Raw genomic sequence first — 19,722 nt, 5'->3', positions numbered from 1 at the left:
CTTTGCCTGTCTGACTTATTTCACTTAGCGTAATGCCCTCAAGGTTCATACATGTTGTTGTAAAAGGCAGGATTTCCTTTTTTGTGGCTGAATAATATTCCAACGTGTGTGTCTGTGTCTCTGTGTATATAATAATCCAATGTGTGCCTGTTATATATATGTATACATGTGTATATATGTGTTTGTGTGTTTATATGTGTGTGTACATATGTATATATATACACACGTGTGTGTGTGTGTATACATACATAGATCACATTTTCTTTATCCATTCATCCATTGATGGGCAGGTAGGTTGTTTCCATGTTCTGGCTATTATAAATAATACTGCAACGAACATGGGAGTGTAGATATCTCTTCAGGATAGTGACTTCCTTTCCTTGGGATGTATACCTAGAAGTGGGATAGCTGGATCTTATGGTAGTTCTATTTTTAATTTTTTGAGGAACTACAGTGGCTACACCAATTTACATTACTACCAACAGTTCATGGGGTTCCCTTTTCTCAACACTTTTGCCAATACCTGTATCTTGTTTTTTTGATGATAGCTACTCTGGCAGATGTGAGGTGATAGCTCATTTTGGTTTTGATTGGCATTTCCCTCATAATTAGTAAAATTGAGCACCTTTTCATGTACTTGCTGGCCATTTGCATGTCTTCTTTGAAAAATTGTCTATTCCAGTCCTCTGCACTTTTTTATTCTTTTTTTTTCCTATTGAGGTATATGAGTTCCTTACATACTTTGGATATTAACCCCTTATCAGATAGATGGTTTGCAAATATTTTCTCCTATTCCATAGGTTGCATTTTCATTTTGCTGATTATTTCTTTTGCTATGTGGAAGCTTTTGAGTTTGATGTAGTCCCACCTGTTTATTTTTGCTTTTATTCCTTGTGCTTTTGGTGTCATATCCAAAAAATCACTGCCAGGACCAATGTCAAGGAGCTTTTACTCTACGTTGTCCTCTAGAAGTCTTAAAGTTTCTGGTCTTACACTGAGGTCTTTAACCTATTTTGAATTAATTTTTGTGAGTGGTGTAAGATAGGAGTGCAGTTTCATTCTTATGCATGTGAATATCCGGTTTTCCAACATTATTTATTGAAGAGACTATCCTTTCCCCATTGAGTATTCTTAGCTCCCTTGTCAAATATTAGTTGGCCATATATACGTGGATTAATTTCTGGGTTCTCAATTTTGTTCCATTAATCTACGTGTCCGTTTTTATGTCAGTACCTTACTGTTTTGTTTATTATATCTTTGTAAAGCAGGATATTTCAGACCACCTGAGGGGCCTGTGCAATGATGTGTTGGAAAAACCATCTCCCCAAAAAACAAAAACAAAACAAAAGAATCCAACCCTGATTTGTAGCATTTGCCAATTTCCGTGGTGTAAACACTCCCACCTTGGCTGATGTCTAGCTTCCAATAAAAAAATCATTGAATGCAAAATTGGGAAGAAATGTGTGGTAGCACCACATTTTATATCATTTCCACCATACAAATACATAGATGTAAGTGACCTCAAAAACTCAGATAATAACAAATGTGATAAAATAACCAGGAAGCATTGAATTTTGAGTGTGTCTTACCCTTGTTTTCAATATAATTTAGCTGTAATTTATATTAATTTTTAGTAATGGCTTTGTTTAACAACTGCCTCACAGAATTCCCGTGAATATAATAATCAGCTCCCACACGCCTGTATAAGCCGGCTCTAGCACGTCAGTGGGCCTGGCATCTTCAACGTAAAGTAACCGTGATCCTTGTCTAGAGAAATTCCTCACTGTCCCCTACTTCTCTGTTTCTTACAGATCAGCAAACAGCAGCTGCAGACAGTCAAGGACCGGTTTCAGGCTTTTCTCAATGGGGAAACCCAAATCGTGGCTGACGAAGCCTTTATGAATGCTGTCCAGAGTTACTACGAGGTAAGATGCACCGGGCAGAAGAATGCCAAGACTGCTTGAGCCTGAAGCTCAGAGTTTCTGAACTACTGGTCGGTGAGAATAGTAGCCTTGGCCTTCTACAGGGCCATCCCTCCTGAGCCCAAGGGGTTGGTGATTGGTTACAATTTAAAGGAAAACAGCATTTTGTTCGGCAGGGTATGGGGGGAGTGGGGAAGAAAGGCTACTGTTTGCCAACCGATTGTTATAACAGGCAGAGTGGTGAGTACTTTATGTACCATTTCTTGTTTAATCTTGACAACAGTCTTTGAGTTAGGTACTGCCGTTATTCCCACTTTACTGATGAAGAGACTGAGGCTCAGAGAAGTTAGGTTAATTACTCAAGGTCACACAGCTGTTAAAATGCCACAGGCTAAGACTTGAACTCACTTGAAAGACTTGAAATGGGAAGCATTTTCCCACCACTTAACCCACTTTCTAGAGGATGGCAACACCTCCAAAGGATGTTGCCTTCACTAGCTTCCTTGTTCTTTCCGTTAAAATGGTGCTGTGAGTTCTTTTCTGCAAGTTAGAACAGCATCCAAAATGCAGCACTGTTCTCAGGTAGAAACCTATAAGTGAGAAAATATATCCTGAGTATATACCACAAGTGAATTTTCACCTCTAGACTTCAGAGGTTTAGTTATCAGTAAAGTGAAGTTGGAATTCCACTAGTATTTTAAATTTTGTAGTTATTCTTTCAAAATGTGCACATTTGCTATCGTTTGTATGTCATTAATGAAGTGAACATGCCATATCTTCCTATTGGTAATGTTTACCTCACATACATATCATTTGGTCTTTGAAAGACATTTAACTTTGTATTAATCTATTTTCATCTGAACCAGATATTCTCTGTATTTGGAATCCTGTGCCCCAAATGTCTTACCTATTGTCAAGGCTAGATTAAAACCATTAGAAACCACCCCCTAAGCATTAAAAAACTGATGGAATCCTGCCATATGCAATTCAACCTAATAACAATAAATTGTGAAGTAGGTGTTAGGAAACCCAACAGACTTCTGATTTTTCCCCTGTGGGATTGCTTTGCTGATTTTCTTCCTTCTTTTCTTTTTTCAATTATTAGGTGGAAAATTATTTTAAAACAAAAACATAGATGCTCCCACTTTGCTGATGCTCCAGGTACATGCTTCTTCTGCCCATTGGGTGCTCCATTTCTCAGAAGATGCTTTAAAAAAGTTATTTGATTGATTCCGTAACACTCTCCTTCCTATTGCTCCAGCACTTGACTCCTTCTTTCATGGAGAGAGTTGAGCAAGATTGCAATTAGATCTTGTGAAAATATTATTGATTTGTTTCCTAATTAGCCTTTAATAGTAAACAGCCTTTGTCTCTGTGATGTTTGCTGGGTCCATCCACAGACTCATCTTGCACACCGTTTCCTCAATGAAATTTCTGTTTGGATCTGTTCTAGACATCTGGTTTGTTTTCATATGTGTCAAATTTAAACATTTTTTCATTAATACAAGTAGTATTAATGATTGCCAGTAAGGGTCGAACTTGGTGCTTTCTCTGATGTGACATATTTTTTGGTTGGATTTGAGGGAGAGTGGAAATGAGGTTTGTAATCACGGTGGTGGTGTGGTAGTGAATAACCTAAATATATTTAAGAAAAGTTCTGTTTAGAAACCACCAGGGAATGAAATTAATTTTTCCCCCTTTCGTCAAAATCCAAAACCCAGTTGAGACCAGGTAGTTCCTTATCAATAGTTCTCCATGTTTAAAGTCATTCACCAGTTTGTAAACTTGTAGATTACAGATCTTAATGAGAAGGCTCATTTGACTAATGATATAAATTACAAGAAAGTGCCACTTCTGTCTGTTAATTAAATTTGAAAATTAATAGTCATCAACTTGCTAATGAGTCTCTGGAAATTACCACGACATCTATAGTGATCCTGATATCTTCCTCTATCGTGGCTAGTTTATTTGAAAGAGCTTCCTTTAAGTCTGGTGAGAATACAGACCTTAAGAAATTACTGAATATTTAATATTAAGATCTGAGCAACAGGAAATAATGTGGGGTATTAATTATTTACCATAGTCATTAGCAAAGCTTTAGAGAGTCTTAAGATTCATGTTTCCTGGGAAGCCTAATCCTCTGAAACAGAGGTCCCCAGTCAAGGGATCAGGATTAATCCTTCACTGGGGCACACTCCAGGTTGATTACCCATCCCTTTCTCTCTCTCCCTCTACTCTTGGGCAGTGGAGAAGCTCGTGTGTCTTTCTCTGCCCTCCTCTGGGATGCAGTTGTTTCCCTGTCAGTATCTGTCCCGGGCAGGACTCTTTGGATTACAAGTACAGACACCTAGGTCAAACTGGCTTAAGCCAATAATGAGATTTGTTTGCCCAAGCAGCTTAAAGTCCAGGGATAGATCTGGCTTTCGCTGGATCCATGTGGCTGGATCCAGAGACTCCAAAGATGCCAGCAGGGTGGGTATCTTTCCCCCCACACCTCGGCTTTGTTCTTCCCCGGTTGGCTGCATTCTTGGGCAGGTTCTTTCTATGTGAACAACACTGAAAGTTCCCATCCTGCCAGCTTAGCAACTCCAGGGGCAAAGAGAGTACTTCTTTGCTGAGAGTCCCAGCAAAAGGCCCCAGGTGACTTGGTTGGACCAACATGGGCCCTGTGTCCATTCTTGAACTAATCACTATAGATGAGGGGTGGCATAGACCGAGGACAGATAACACCGCTGGAGCCAGAGTGCAGGCTCGGTTGTACTGGAACTGGTTGTGTTGAAAATGGCCTGGTTTCCCATCAAGAAATTGGGCGTGCTTTTGAACAGAAGGGGGAATGTGTGCTCAACAGGCAAAACCAACAGATACTCTCCTTCTAAATTCTCAGCCGCCACCCCTCACATACACACACACACACACACACACGCACACACGCGCGTGCACACACACATACTCCACTCCACTGTTTGTATAAACACTGACACATCCCAATTTACCAGTGAAAATGACAATTTAAAAAAAACCAAACTTTTTCTCCAGAAACTGACTATAGTCAGTTACTATAGATTACTATAGTCAGTTACTAAAGTCAGTTTCAGGCAATGGTATTGTTTTGCTAAGACAATAATGGTTTGTCAACTTGCTAGAGTAGTAAAGAGCAATTTTTTAAAAGTAAAGCGAGTGGGGAGCCACTGTCCTTCTGCCATCTGTGCCCACCCATATCCAGCCCAGTCTGGCCCCAGCTGCCCAGCACTCCTTGCAAGCTGGTCTCCAGGATAGAGGGAGACCAAGGTTCCCTATGGCTCTCGCGAGCGTGCAGATTTATTTTGTCCTTCCCGTGTGGCCCTGATTGGCAGAGCAGATCAAGCAGAGCAGGAGATTAATCCTTTAATCTCTTTCATTGTGGCTTGGAGGGTGGGCACTGAGATGGATGCTCTGAGATCTGGCCCTGCAACTTTATCCTGTTTTCACAGCCACGGTCCTAAGCCATCAGAGAGCCCACCCTTTTCTCCAGGGCCCCTTCATCTTTTCTAACTCTCAGCTCTTTTAAGACAAATTGTGAAACATAAGCCCTCCCACCCTCCATCCTCACCTCCCTCCCCATCTCCCTGCTTGATTTTGGTTCCTTCACACGCTGGCCCCGACATCATAGAAAAGAGGTGGATGGAAAGGTCTTACAGAACCTTCCTCACTGGGATCCTGCCAGGAAGGAAACATGGGGAGATATAGTGGGAAGAGGGAGTGTAGAATAAGGGAGAAGACATACCAACGCTCATTTTAGAACAGGACAGCCGGTATCTGGACTTCCGCCAGCGCCACTGTTACAACTGAGTTTTGTTTCGTTTTGGTCTTAGCTGATCTTCTCTAACAAAGCCCCAGTTAGTTTTTGTCAAACTAGATTTGAATGGTGTGTCAGACACAGTTCTTCGGTTGCTAGCAAAAGAAACTGACTGTGGCTGAATTAAGCCCTAATAATAACAACAACTGTTGTTTTGTTATTAAAGGAAATAACCAACCTAAAGAAAAGATGGAAACCAGGACAGCTTAGCCTCAGGAAGCCGGGTAGCAGGATTTAATGCACACGCCATCACTGGTATGAATCTACTCCAACCCCATTCCATTCTTAGGCCTCCGCACTCTGAATCTGAACCCCAGAAGGGGAAGTCTGATCGCCAGTCACAGGACCTTGTCCTTCCTTTGCAAGGTCCTGTGATTGACAGTCCCACTGAAACTGTGTGCAGTGACAAATGTGTTTTCGGACTGAGGTGCTGTCATCAGAAGGGGACGGACGGTTGGCAGGCAAAAACTGCAGGTGTTCTCTGCACAGGGTGACAAACGTTCGTTTGTCTTTATGACTGACCTTATTTTAATCTAAGAAAAGTAGATGTCAGGTCACACCTGGCTATTTTTCTAAAATAAAGCTACACATTTTCCAATAAGCAAAACCACTACAATTCCTCAGTGGCCTTGAAATAGATATATCCCTAGGAAAAGAGTAACTAGCCATTCTAAAGGCATTCATTCTTGTGAAAAAAGTCAGGCAAGGAAGGAGGGGGCAGAGGGCCAAGTGGTTAAGAGGATGAGTTGAGTGTCCAAAAGACGTGGAGTTGAACTCCATTTCTGCTGCACACGGGCTGTGAGACCTCAGCCACATCTGAGCCTCAGCTTCTTCATCTGTAGTGGGATCTTGCTTGCATAATTGTTGTCAAGACTAAATTACACACACATACACACAAACACACACACACACATACACACACACACACTCAGACACACAACCTCCCTGTAAATCTAGCAACTGGAAAGTGCTATTATGAATATATTAAGGTTAGAGGGGAAGAGTGGTGGTGTAGTGCCCACGTGCTGTATAGAAATAAATGAGAGGGACTTCCCTGGTGGCGCAGTGGATAAGACTCTGCACTCCCAATGCAGGGGGTCCGGGTTCGATCCCTGGTCAGGGAACTAGATCCCACATGCATGTTGCAACTAAGAGTTCGCATGCCACAACTAAGGAGCCCATGTGCCACAACTAAGGAGCTTGCTGGCCGCAACTAAGACCCAGTGCAACCAAATAAATAAATAATAAATATTAAGGAAAAAAAAGAAAGAAATAATAGAGGAGAGTTGAAAGTTATGGAATCAATCCACTCCCTAGTTTGGGGCCTGGACATTGGGTGTGGAAGATACAAGGTCAAGGAAGGGCAAAAGGGCATAGAAAGGGGAAAGAGAACTACTTTTGTTCCTAATCTACCATCATGTACCACAGCTCATGGCCCCAGATGTGCTTCCTAAATTTGCCCAGGACAACCTTACTTTCTGGTGAAGAATAACTTTAAGATCCAAAAATGCTTTTTATTTTAGAAATTAACATGCACCTTGCCTCAGTGAAGGTAAAATCTCTCATTTTTCTATGTAGAAAGGGGTGTTTTAAATGACTGTGAAAGTCAAACATGCCAAATATAAAAATAGACAATGTAGGGAAAAATGTAAATGAAATGGTTAAGAAAAATACCTGTAATCCCATGATCCTAGACAACCACTATTACATTTTGGCATATATCTTTCCAGGTATTTTTTGATGTGTCTATACACATAAAGATAGCTCCTTGATTTCCATGTTAAGGTGGAAAGTAACTAAAAAATATTAATAACCCACTTGTTTCATTTCACAGTTGTTTTCTATCTTCTTTCGACTTCTGCAAAAGTCACACGTAAGATATACTCTCATCAGTAAACAGTGTTATTACCTGTGATGTTCTCAATCAAGGGTTATGCTCCTATGCCCCAGCCCCACTTCACCCCTACCATTGGAAGTCTCTGGTTTGACAGCATATCATGGACATCTTTGTGGGTTTTTTTTTTATTGGAGTTTAGTTGATTTACAATGTTGCGTTAGTTTCAGGTGTACAGCAAAGTGAATCTGTTATACATATACATATATCAACTCTTTTTTAGTTTCTTTTCCCATATAGGTCATTACAGAGTATTGAGTAGAGTTCCCTGTGCTGTACAGTAGGTCCTTATTAGTTATCTTTTTTTTTTTTTTTTTTTTTTGTGATACGCGGGCCTCTCACTGCTGTGGCCTCTCCCGTTGCGGAGCACAGGCTCTGTACGTGCAGGCTCAGCGGCCATGGCCCACGGGCCCAGCCGCTCCGTGGCATGTGGAATCTTCCCGGACCGGGGCACGAACCTGCGTCCCCTGCATCGGCAGGCGGACTCTCAACCACTGCGCCACCAGGGAAGCCCTAGTTATATTTTATATAGAGTAGTGTGTATGTGTCAATCCCAATCTCCCAATTTATCCCTCCCCCCCTTACCCCCTGGTAACCATAAGTTCATGGACATCTTTTGATGCTGATGAAAAAAAAAGTTACATTTTTAATGGCTTCATGATACTCTATTTAAAAATAACAGGTAACTTTTATTACATTCTTGTAGTAGAGCACCATGCTCACCAGTTGACATTCATTGTCTCACTGAATCTTCACTCAAATCCTACACGGGAGGGTGATTGTGATTCCCATTTGAAAGATGATAAAACTGAAGCCCAGAAGGCTGAAGCAATTTGCTCAGCTGACCAAGCTAGCACCTGGTGGAACCAGGATTTGATCCCAGGTCATCTGACACTAAAGCCCGCTGCTCCCATTATGTGTGTGCCATTCATTAGTAAAACTCATTAGTAACCTGGTTGTTGTAGGTTTTTAAAATCTTATTTACTCTGGCATCTAGGTATTTTTCTTATTTATGTTGAAATGGTATGCTTTTGTAGAGCAGGAAAGGATCCATCTTGTGTTCTCAGCCTGTCTGTAAAGAAGCTGGAGATGGGTCAGCTTTACCCCGTATCGTCTACAATCATCAGTTACCGATGTGCTTGTGTGTTTCTAAAACAACCTTGAGGTTGCTTGGCTCTGGCGATGGAGCAAAGGACTGATGGATGGGGTTGAGTCGCTGAATTGACTGCCCTTCCCCTTTCCGTATTTATTTGTTTATCTGCCCTCTCCCATCATGACCTACCTGTCTGGGAGTTGGCAGACGGGTAGGGAGGATTTATGGATGTGCTGCATAGAGTTATGCCTGGAGTTGAAGCCTCTCGCAACAGTTACCAAAAAATGAAACAGAAAACAAAACCCAAAGTACCCGATAGAGCTCCCGGTACAAATGAGTTTCAGGGGTCGTTTTAGAGACACACAAGCATGTCACTGGCCCCACTTCCCTTCTGACAGACTGAGAAGCCAAGACAGATGATGTGCCTGGAAAATTAGTTTTCCGCTACCGCCTTCTCTCCCCGTGGCTGTCTTGCTGCCTTTTGGCACTTGGCTGTCACCTCGATGTTCCGCCTCCTTCCGCTATGCTCTTGACATTCCACTCATCTCCTTTCGTTCTGGGGCCTGGCAGTTATATCCTACCTGTGGACAGAGGGAGCCTTCCAGTTTTCAGAGTCCTTTCAGTTTGATCCTCATCAAAGAAGTCTGGCTGGGTGAACCCCATGTGATGGCAAAGGAGAGAGTGGTTGACAGAAGTTAAGTGACTTATCTAAAGCCATCTGCTAGTAGTTCAACAAATATTTATTGAGTGGTTACTGTGTACAAAGGAAGGGACTGTGGGAAACAGATAATGTGCTCAGGGTCCAGGGGTCACCAGTTATGGATGCCATCTGGGACCAACGTGCCAATATCCTCATTTCTTACCCTGTGTTGTCAGGTCCCATGGAAAAATGTAGCGTCAGTCAATCGTTTTAAGAGACCATTATATCGTGCTTGTTGGTTTCTCCTTTACCTTCGTTCCCCCATCCAGATATAATCTCCATAGGGTCTCTGCTTTGAGATGTCTGCTTTGTTCGTGTTGTTCCTTCACCGATTCTGTCATTCAGCATAGCACCAGCTATGTGCCAGGCACTGTCTTAGGCACTTGGAATAAATAATAGGAAAAAAGCAGCTACAGTTCCTGCCTTCCTGGGACTTATAGTCTAGCTAGAGCCTCAGATATTAAGTAAATAGTCACAGAGAGTAAATAGTCACAGAGACAAATGGCAGCTATGGAAGGGCTTTGGGAGAAAGGAATATGGTGCTGAGAGCTTATAACGGGGGCCTGCTACAGGTTTCTGGGACACTGATATGGACAAATGGGAGGAGGGTATGGCTTCATCATTGATTGAATGTTTTTAAGTCACCTCTGATAGTCGTTAGCGCTGACAACAAAGAATTAACCCCTTTGCAGCCCTGCCACCATCAGCACTCGCCTATGCTCATAAGGTGTCTCTCAGCTGGCCTCCTGCCTATTCTCTTGTCGCTCTTCAGGTCTGTTTTCCACATTAAAGCCAGAGAATGTGAACTTGATTGTGTCGTGTCCCAGCTTAAAGCCTTCAGTGGCTTCCCAGTGCCCTTCAGATGAAAACCAGTGTTCTTAATGGGGCCTCCCATGCCCTTGGCCAGCTGACCCCTTCTGCCCATCTTATACTGGTCATTCTCCTACCCCTCACTGCCCCAGCCATACTGGCTTCTCCTTATTTTCTCAGATCCTCAGTGTATTTACACATATTGTTCCTTCTTTCACTCTTTTCCTACCCATCTTTCACATTTCATGTCTCCTCCAGGAAGGCTTTCCTAACTGCATATTGGAATATATTCCTGGCTACAGGCACCCATGAACCTGTGTATTTTCCCTTGGCTAGCACTTGTCCCAGATTGTAATGATGTCTGTATGGGATGATTAGGACAATGTCATGGAGGCTCGAGGGCTGGATCAGCATCTGTTTTGCTCCCCACTGTAACCGTGGCAGCTGGCACGTGCCCTCCCCCAGTGAGTGTCCAAAGAAAGGGTGAATGGGCTCATGGAGAAGAGTATAAACATTACAGCTGAAAAGACAAGTTCAAACTTTTATAGTTCAACTCCCTCAGTGTACAGAAAAGAAGTTAGAGGATCAGAGAAAGGAGGTAACTTACCCAAGGTCACACAGCAAGTTAGTGGCAGAGCTGGCCTGGGATCATGGTTTACAAGTCTTGTCACAATGTTATACTGCCTCTCCAGAAACTTCCTCTTTTGCTTCACAACTTTGATGTACTTTGAGATGTAGACCTATAGCTGAGGCACAGTGTGTTACATGGAGAAACTACCTGCATTAAGCATTACAGATTTTCGGGTGAATTCCTAGCTCATTAAAGCTCGTAAGGCCTGAGGATTCATTTGAAACTTTTTTTTTCTATAATTGATTTTTAAATGAACTCTAAGGTCTCAACTGAGTACCAGTTCCCAGGCACAGTGGAGCTGGCCATGGCCTCTAGCCTGTGAAGCACACCCTCAGCCCCCCTTCTCTCTAAATTAGTTCATTCAGTTGACAACAAATGGAACTCATCTTTCTAACATCTCTCCTCCCCAAGGAAGGCTTTGTGATGAAGCAGGAGGCAATGAGATGCCCCTCAAGCGATTGCCTACCAAAGGCATCCCCTGAAATCCGACAGGGGAGTGAACATTTCTTCCGCCTCTGGAAGGCTATTTATGCACCTACTGAAGTGTGACCAGGACACAGCTCAGAAGTGTCAGACGTTTCCTCTTTGTGAACGGGAAGCAGCAGCTTCACTGCCTTGTATGACACCCTAGAACTGTGTAGCTTGTATAAGCTCCCGAATGGTGGGCACTGGGGTGAAAGCAAATTATTCTTAATGGCTGCTTCATCCCAGGACCCAGGCAGCACCAGCAAAGCAACTAGGGGTTCTCCCACCAGGCAGGTGAGACCCGTAGGAAAGGGAGGAGCCAGGGTGAAGTCAAAAGACCGTGCGTTTAGAGTCAGCCAATTTGAGTTACCAAGAGCAAGTCCCTTCCCCTCTCTGGAGTCTTGGTTTTTCCTTCTACAAAACGGATCGAGTCTAATGCCTTGTCATTCACTCTCAAAGCGCCAGGCTCCCCTCTAGAGATGGATGATATTTGGGGGGACAAGAAAGGCACAGTCCTTGCCCACGTGGAGTTGACATTTGGGGAGGGGAGACAGGCGTTAAATACATATTTACCTAATCCTTGTTCAGTTTTAATTGTGATGAGTATCAGTGAGAGGCTAAAATGAGATATAAATAGTGGACTATGTACTGTGTAAAGTGCTGTGTACCAGACATCATGCCAGATACTTTACATATAAAAATAATAACAACCACAACAACTTATATGGCATTAATATGAGCCACTTTTTAAAGTGCTCATCATATATTGACTCATTTAATCCTCATTTAAAAACACTTGTGCTGTAGAAACTACTGTTATCCCCATTTTATAGATGAGAAAACTGAGGTACAAAGAGGTTAATTTGCCAAAAGAAATACTGCCACTCAGTGGCACAGAAAGGCCCCAGGCTGTGTGAGCAATTGAGTCTCTACACTATATGCTGCTTCTCAGGATATGACTGTCTCATTTCATCCTTTCCACAACCTAGTAAATGCCATTGTTATTCCCATTTTTCAGATTTGGACACAAAGGCAAAACATGTAAAGGCCCTCTCTCAGTTCCCACAGCTAGGAGGTAGCGGGGCAGGATGCGATTCACACTGGTGCCTCCCGGGAGGCTCGTGAGGGGGTCCGCCCAGGCCCAGCCGCCAGCCTCCAGCCTCACAGGGAGTGTGTTACTGCCGTGCGGCTTCCTGATGTCTGTCCTGCCCTGCTGTTGCTCAGGTGTTCCTGAAGAGCGACCGCGTGGCCCGCATGGTGCAGAGTGGAGGCTGCTCCGCCAACGACTCGCGGGAGGTCTTCAAGAAGCACATCGAGAAGAGGGTGCGCAGCCTGCCCGAGATCGACGGCCTCAGCAAGGAGACCGTGCTGAGCTCCTGGATGGCCAAGTTTGATGCCATTTACCGCGGGGAAGAGGACCCCAGGAAGCAGCAGGCCCGGATGACAGCCAGCGCAGCTTCCGAGCTCATTCTGAGCAAAGAGCAACTCTACGAGATGTTCCAGAACATTCTTGGGATCAAGAAGTTCGAGCATCAGCTCTTGTACAACGCCTGCCAGGTAAGGTGTCTGTCACCTGGGCCCAGAGCTGTGAGTAAAGCAGGCCACATGATGATGTCTGTGTGCCCTAGGCATCACTGCCTTCATGTGCATTTCTTGATTAAAAAACATATTTTTTATTACATCTTATAGCTGCATTGGTAAAAGTTGAATATAATCCAGGCTAGAATATATTCAGGTTTTTCTTCTGATTTTTAAAAAGAAATTTAAATGTTTTGTGAGCTCCTAAAAATCTCATGGACCCTGGGTATTATGTGTATTGTGTCTAAGGGGTCAATTGGCCCATGTGTGGAATGTGCCAAAAGATCAAAATGATGTTTGTTTGTTTGTTTGTTTAAAGATTATGTGCTTTTAAAATAGGTGGTATTTACCAGTTGAAGGGCTTGTATTTCCTCAGCTGGGGAGACAGCTGGACTTAGCACCTGGTTGTCAAGTGAAATTATTTAAAACAGAAAGCTTCCAGAACACCTGAGTTTGTCATACCCATATGTTAGTCACATCTACATTTCTGAGATGGCTAGCTGAGGCTCCACTTGGGCCCACCCCAAAAATGAAGTTACATTTTCTCTGGATCACAGTTTGGGGGCGTGAAGTACCCTAGATCTTCATTGCCTGTGACCGTTTCCCTGTTACATTTCTTTATTCACCCACTATTTATCATGTGCCTACTTTGCAGTCTTTGCAGATTTTATTGAATGTCGCTTGGGAGCATTTTTAAAAGGCACATTTGCAGCCCACAGCCCTAGATTCCAGTTCTGCATGCTCAGGGCAGGGCCCAGGAATCTGCATTTTAAACAAGGGCCTCCCTTCCTGGTAATTTTGCTGCCCTTTGCCTTTTAAGAACCATTATAAAAATTCAGCTGTGCCCTGGTTTCCCTGTACCAACTCTGCCCCTAAAGTTGGTAAAGTGAAGACACTGTAGTATATTGGCTAAGAGTTGTTCCTTGCTCAGAATCCAGCAGACCTAGGTAAATCTTAAGATGGCCCCTCACTAGCTTTGGGGCCTTGGGAGTTAGTTAACCTCCCCACATATGAACTTGGGATGCAACTGTTACGAGAATTCATGTGTGTAAAGCCCAGAGTAACATGGGCACTTTGTAAATGGTAGCAGTTAAAGTATGTTATAGTCTACTGGAAGAGGCAAAAAGTCAACAGACAACATCAGAACAGTGCCATAAATGTTTTTATTGGTTTTTAATTTTTAAGGTTTTAAAATTTATTTTGGAGTATAGTTGATTTACAGTGTTGTGTTACTTTCTGCTGTACGGCCCAATGAATCAGTTATACATATCTCCACTCTTTTTTAGAATCTTTTCCCATATAGGTCATTACAGAGTATTGAGTTCCCTGTGCTATACAGTAGGTCCTTATTAGTTATCTGTTTTATATATAGTAATGGGTATTTGTCAATCCCAATCTCCCAATTTATCCACCCCCCTTTCCCCCTGGTAACCATAAGTTTGTTTTCTCCGTCTGTAACTCTATTTCTGTTTTGTAAGTAAGTTCATTTGTATCCTTTTTTTTAGATTCCACATATAAGTGATATCATATGATATTTGTCTTTGTCTGTCTGACTTACCTTCACTTAGAATGAGAATCGCTAGGTCCATCCATGTTGCTGCAAATGGCATTATTTCGTTCTTTCTTATGGTTGAGTTATATTCCACTGTATATAAGTAAATGTTTAACATGAGAGCTACAGGATTTTGAGGCTTCCTTATTCCTGCCTCCATGGCTACCCCCTAATTCAAGACACCCACATCTTCTACCTGGATGACCAGTGTCTACCCGACTGGTAACCCTGCCTCCCTTCTTGCCCCATGATAATGCACCCATCACGCACCAACTCAAGTGATCTTTTAAAATTGTAAATTGGATCATGACATTTCTGTGCCTAAAACCTTCCAGGGGCATCCCATCACCCCTAGAATGATATTCCAACTCGTCACTACGGCTTGAGGAAGAACAGGAATCAGCCCCGATCTATACCACTTTCCCTGCGTGCTTACTCACTGGCCTTCTTTCTGTTTCCCCAACACATCAGATTGGTTCTGGGCCTTTGCGTTTGCTCTTCCCTCAATTTAGAATGCTCTTTTGCCAAGACCTTTGCCTGACTGGAACAGCTCAAATGTCAACTTCTCCAAGAGGTTTTCCAAGACCACCCCATCTAAAGTTCCCCCTTGCCACACACCTCATCAAGTCATTCTCTTTCCCATTCCCCCATCCTATTTTTATCAAAGCCTTTACCACTATTTTCCATTTCTTGTTCATCTGTTTTTATCTGTTTATTATCTGTCTCACCCTCCCCACCCATCTTTCACCAAAATGTTGGCCTCATCAGGGTGGCAGTTCATCTCTGCCTTATTTGCTAGTATCTCCAATGCATGAAACAGTTCTTGGCACAAAGTAGGTGTTCAGTAAATGCCCACTGAATTAACAAATGGATCATGGCAGTTTGCTTTACCTGGTTAGTAGGGTCTTATCAACCATTGTAGCTGACCCAGAAATTTCTGGATGTTTTACTAAATAGGAATCTGTTTAGCATTTCATAATATAATATATACATTACATTGAAAGGAATTCCTGACACCCTACTTTCTTCTAAGCCCACTTCAATTCAGAGCACTTATTGCCTACCTGAAGGTAGAGAGTTCCTGTGATGGGCCAAGAAGTATTTTGAAATTCTCAAATAAGTCTCAATGTGAAATTAAATTTAATTATTCTTTTTAATTAAAATGGTACTGCATCCCATGTGGTACTTGTAGAATAGGGTAAACGGGTGGCATTACCATCCATCACCACCATCTTCTCTACCATAAGAAGATGGGTTGTCATAGCTTCAAAAAGATCGACAATCACCCAGCTGGGTGATAAGTAATACTCAAAATTACAGTTAGTCAAGTGTTCCTAAACCTGCTAGGCATAAAGTGATTCTAGGAATTCATTTTTCTTCTTATTGCAGCAGCTAGCTTATCATGCAAATATTCTGTTCTTGCTTAGACATCAGCGTCATTGGAAAGAGTCTATTGTTATGCCATTCTTACCTTGATGGCTTTGAACTTGTTGAATAGGGTTAAGAGGCAGCACCTTATTTTGCTCTTTTGTCATAAAAAATGAATTAATTTGACTCGTATTTTCAACATCTGTTCTATGAGTTAGAAAAAAATATAATAAAAGAATCATGTCCTCTCTCCCCAAAATAATGATTGTCCCCTTAGTTAAAAGAGAATTATAAGACATATAAAGGGAAGTACTTCTTGAGACAGGAATACTTAAGACATTTCTTATTATATTTTATACTCACACCTACAGCTGATTATTGCTTCAGTGGTTCAACTCAGTAGAAATTAGGACAAATAGCATATGAAGAAGAAAAAAAACCCACAAATTAATTCTAAATACATGATTATTTTTAACTTCCATGTCTTTAGTCGTCTGAGTTATGCAATTGTATTGACAAATACCAGAAATATTTTAAAAGAAATATAACATTGGTAATAATAATACATTACAAATGTTATAGAATTGGGTATTCTCATAACTTACTGGTGGAATAATTTATTATGGTAAACTTTCTATAGAATAATCTGTTAATTTGCAGCAAAACCCCTTTATAATGGGCAAACCATTTAACCTGGCAGCTCTCCCTCTAGGAATTTGTTATAAGGAGATACTTAGAGATGTGTACAAGAGTATTAAGTCCAAAGATGTTCATTGCAGCATTTTGTATGACAGTGAAAAAATGGAAGCAACTTTAATTCCCAGCAGTAGGAGATTAATTACCTAGATTTTGATTGAACGGTATGAGAGAATACTCTTCAGGCAGTAAAACAACTGAAGAAGAAAGCTTACCACATGGGGAAATGTTCAGGACATATTTCTAAGTGGAAAATCAGGCTATGAACCAGAGTGTGAAGACATAATCCCACTTTTATGGAAAAAGTACTGGATGGGTAAAAAATAAAACCTTCACTATGCTTATCTTTAGGGATAGCATTATGGTTGATTTTCATGGTTTTCATTTGTGCTTTTCGGCGTTTCCAAATTTTCTTCCTGAAGCACATAGGTATTTTGTAAATAGAAACAAATAGCAAAAATATCAACAAAGAAACTATCAAAACAATGGGATAAGAAGAAAATCATCTTCAGCAATGTATTCTAGACTCCAGCCATTAGTATACCACCTTGATGATTTTTTCCATTTCCAAGTACTACCTGTGTGATTATTTATTTAATATTCCTAATTAAGCCAACTCCTAACTCACTTTTTAAGCCTATCTTTATTCTTAGAAGTAATATACGTGAAATCACAGCTTTGGTGTACTAGATCTTTTTGAACAATAGGCATTAAAGTGAAACATAACCATTAAAATAGGAGCTCTTCGTTAGTCTGCCTCTTACATCATCTCACGCCACCAGTGATACAGGAGACCTGGCTATGGTGACCAGGGCCTTGAAATACTGACGTCGGTGGGATAGATCCCTCTCACGCCATCCCTGAAAACAGTCCCAGACTGATGAGAACAGATTTCACCTGAAGTCTGTACTTCTGACACCCTGCAATCAGGTTTCAGAAATCATAGATTTACTCACTCGCTTTCTCAGAGATTACACTCAGCTCTGCAGAATTCGATCCACTTGTAGGGGCAAAGATACAGAACTGAAAATCGTATGACTTACGTTCACACCCTGCTTGTATCGGTTTTTGTTTTGTTTTATATTTTCTGGTCCTTCTCCTTACAAGACAGAGCAGTTCATAGGTGCTTCCAAATCCAGAAATACGCATGGTTCCTTGTACGCATATTGCATTTTAGGGGAAAGTGTAATCTGATTTCTGGTGTAGCTTTCTGATGGTCCCTATGATCTCTCTATGAGGTGCTGCTGGGAACTGCAGTTTCTATCTCAAATGAGAAATGATGTTTAACAAAGAGTGATTCTATCACTTAGCATATCAGCTGTCTGTTATAACATGAACCATGTCTATCAATCCATTTTTTAAAAAGGAAGCTTAATAAATGTCTCCATATTTACTCATAGATTTTTAAAAGTAGATTGTGTTTATCTGAGATTGCATGGGTCTGTCTCTTAGAAGAGCTTGCTCATACTCAACAGAATCATTGTAAAATCATTGGAAACCCTTATTGTGAAATCAGTGTTGTTTTTATTTTCCTAAACTGTTGAGAGGAGGCAGTCAGTTATGTAGCTATTTGAGCATTTGAGTTGAATTCTAAACCTAACTCAAAAACCTAACTCAAAAAATGAAGCAGTCAGTTACGTTGCTATTTGAGCATTTGAGTTGAATTCTAAACCTAACTCAAAAAATGTAGGATAACCTTTTTGAGAATGGCTGTTATCATCTGAGAAATGAGACTAATATAGACCTGCTTTCCATTTTCATAAAATGCAAAGATGATGATGATGTATTTTAAAAGTTTAAAGAATGCAAAGCACTGTTTTTCCTCATTCCTTTAGTAGCCTCCACATCTGGAGTTGACTTAATGACCAGTTAGATGTACCAGATGTCTGCAACTTCCTACCCCCTCTTCTTAATTTTATGAGTTATCCTTAATTGCTTTGTTCTGAAATGCATGGGCATTTCCCCTTGAAAAACACCTCTGAGATGTTTTCATTTTCATATATTTTAAAATAAAGATAAATCCTTCTTAGGGAAGCAACCCAGCTAATTTTCAAGGGGATATGGATGAGTACAAGCTAAGAAAGTTAGTTGTTTCTTCATGTTTCAGTTCTGCTTTTTGAGAACAGCATTTCTGGTTGTGCCCTTACTAGTCTCACCTGTAGCTCCTGGAAATATCAGTAGTGTGACCCTGACCTTCTCCTCAGACATCATTTGTGTCTCCTGGGCAGCAGGCATAACCTACACACTCTAACTAATTGAAGATGACAGTATTCTCTTCATTTATCTTCTCCCGATTTCTAGAGATTTTTCACATAATCCAGAAGACTTGACTGGAGGCACATGGAATATAATTTCCCAATCTATAAACATCTTCGCATTTTCAATATTAAATTTGCCACCATTACTGAATTACTGACTTTCTTAACATTTCCTTTCCTGTCCTCCAGTCCGTCCTTGATGTACCTTTGATGGTGTGGTTGTCTTACTCCAGGGCTCTCTTCCTTGGACTTGGTTAACGTACCTTTGATGGTGTGGTTGTCTTACTCCAGGGCTCTCTTCCTTTCCTGTCCTCCAGTCCGTCCTTGCCGTACCTTTGATGGTGTGGTTGTCTTACTCCAGGGCTCTCTTCCTTGGACTTGGTTAACCCTCGGCAGCTTTCCAGTTTATTAGACTGAGGAGAAACCTCAAATTATCAGCTTTCAGCTGTGACCCAGATTACTGGGTTGTATCTATACCTCATTATAGAGTCTTTCATCTCTATAGAAGTGCATATCTTTTTCCTAATCTAGAAGTTTCCAGGAGATCTGTTGTCTCAGAATTTGCTTCATGGCCAGGCTGTATTTCTTAATCACTTTTCTTGGCCCTCTGGCAGCAATACAGTTCTCTGTACCTAATGGTCTTCCAATAAGTATCTATTGAAGAAGTGTTTTAAAATCTGAGAGGGTGGACATAGCAGTCTACTATTAAGCACTTCTATTTAGCAACATTCTTTCATTATTCATAAATTCATTCATTCAACAGATGTTTTAAGTACCTGCTGTGCACTAACCACCACATGTCAGATACTGGGATGAAGCCTAAACTTTACTGTTTTCTCATAGACAAGCCCCTGTTCTACCTCCTGGCTGTCTTCCTCCTTGCTCACCACAAAACAACTCCCAATGACTTTTATAGCATT

The 19,722-nt window shown here is 41.5% G+C and overlaps 1 protein-coding gene across 15 annotated transcripts in view; it reads left to right on the top strand.

Annotated features, from left to right (window-relative positions):
• CADPS (calcium dependent secretion activator) overlaps window positions 1–19,722 on the top strand; it is a 475,715-nt gene that overhangs the window by 106,694 nt on the left and 349,299 nt on the right. For all 15 annotated transcript variants that reach the window (XM_060022835.1, XM_060022832.1, XM_060022834.1 and 12 more), the window contains exons 2-3: window positions 1,812–1,925; window positions 12,575–12,907. In XM_060022835.1, coding sequence (XP_059878818.1) covers window positions 1,812–1,925; window positions 12,575–12,907 — 447 coding nt within the window. The remainder of the gene's footprint in view (window positions 1–1,811; window positions 1,926–12,574; window positions 12,908–19,722) is intronic.

Source organism: Delphinus delphis, chromosome 10 (assembly GCF_949987515.2).
Source record: "Delphinus delphis chromosome 10, mDelDel1.2, whole genome shotgun sequence".
Classification (NCBI taxonomy): Eukaryota; Metazoa; Chordata; class Mammalia; order Artiodactyla; family Delphinidae; genus Delphinus; species Delphinus delphis.
This window is presented reverse-complemented; position numbering and strand designations above follow the sequence as displayed.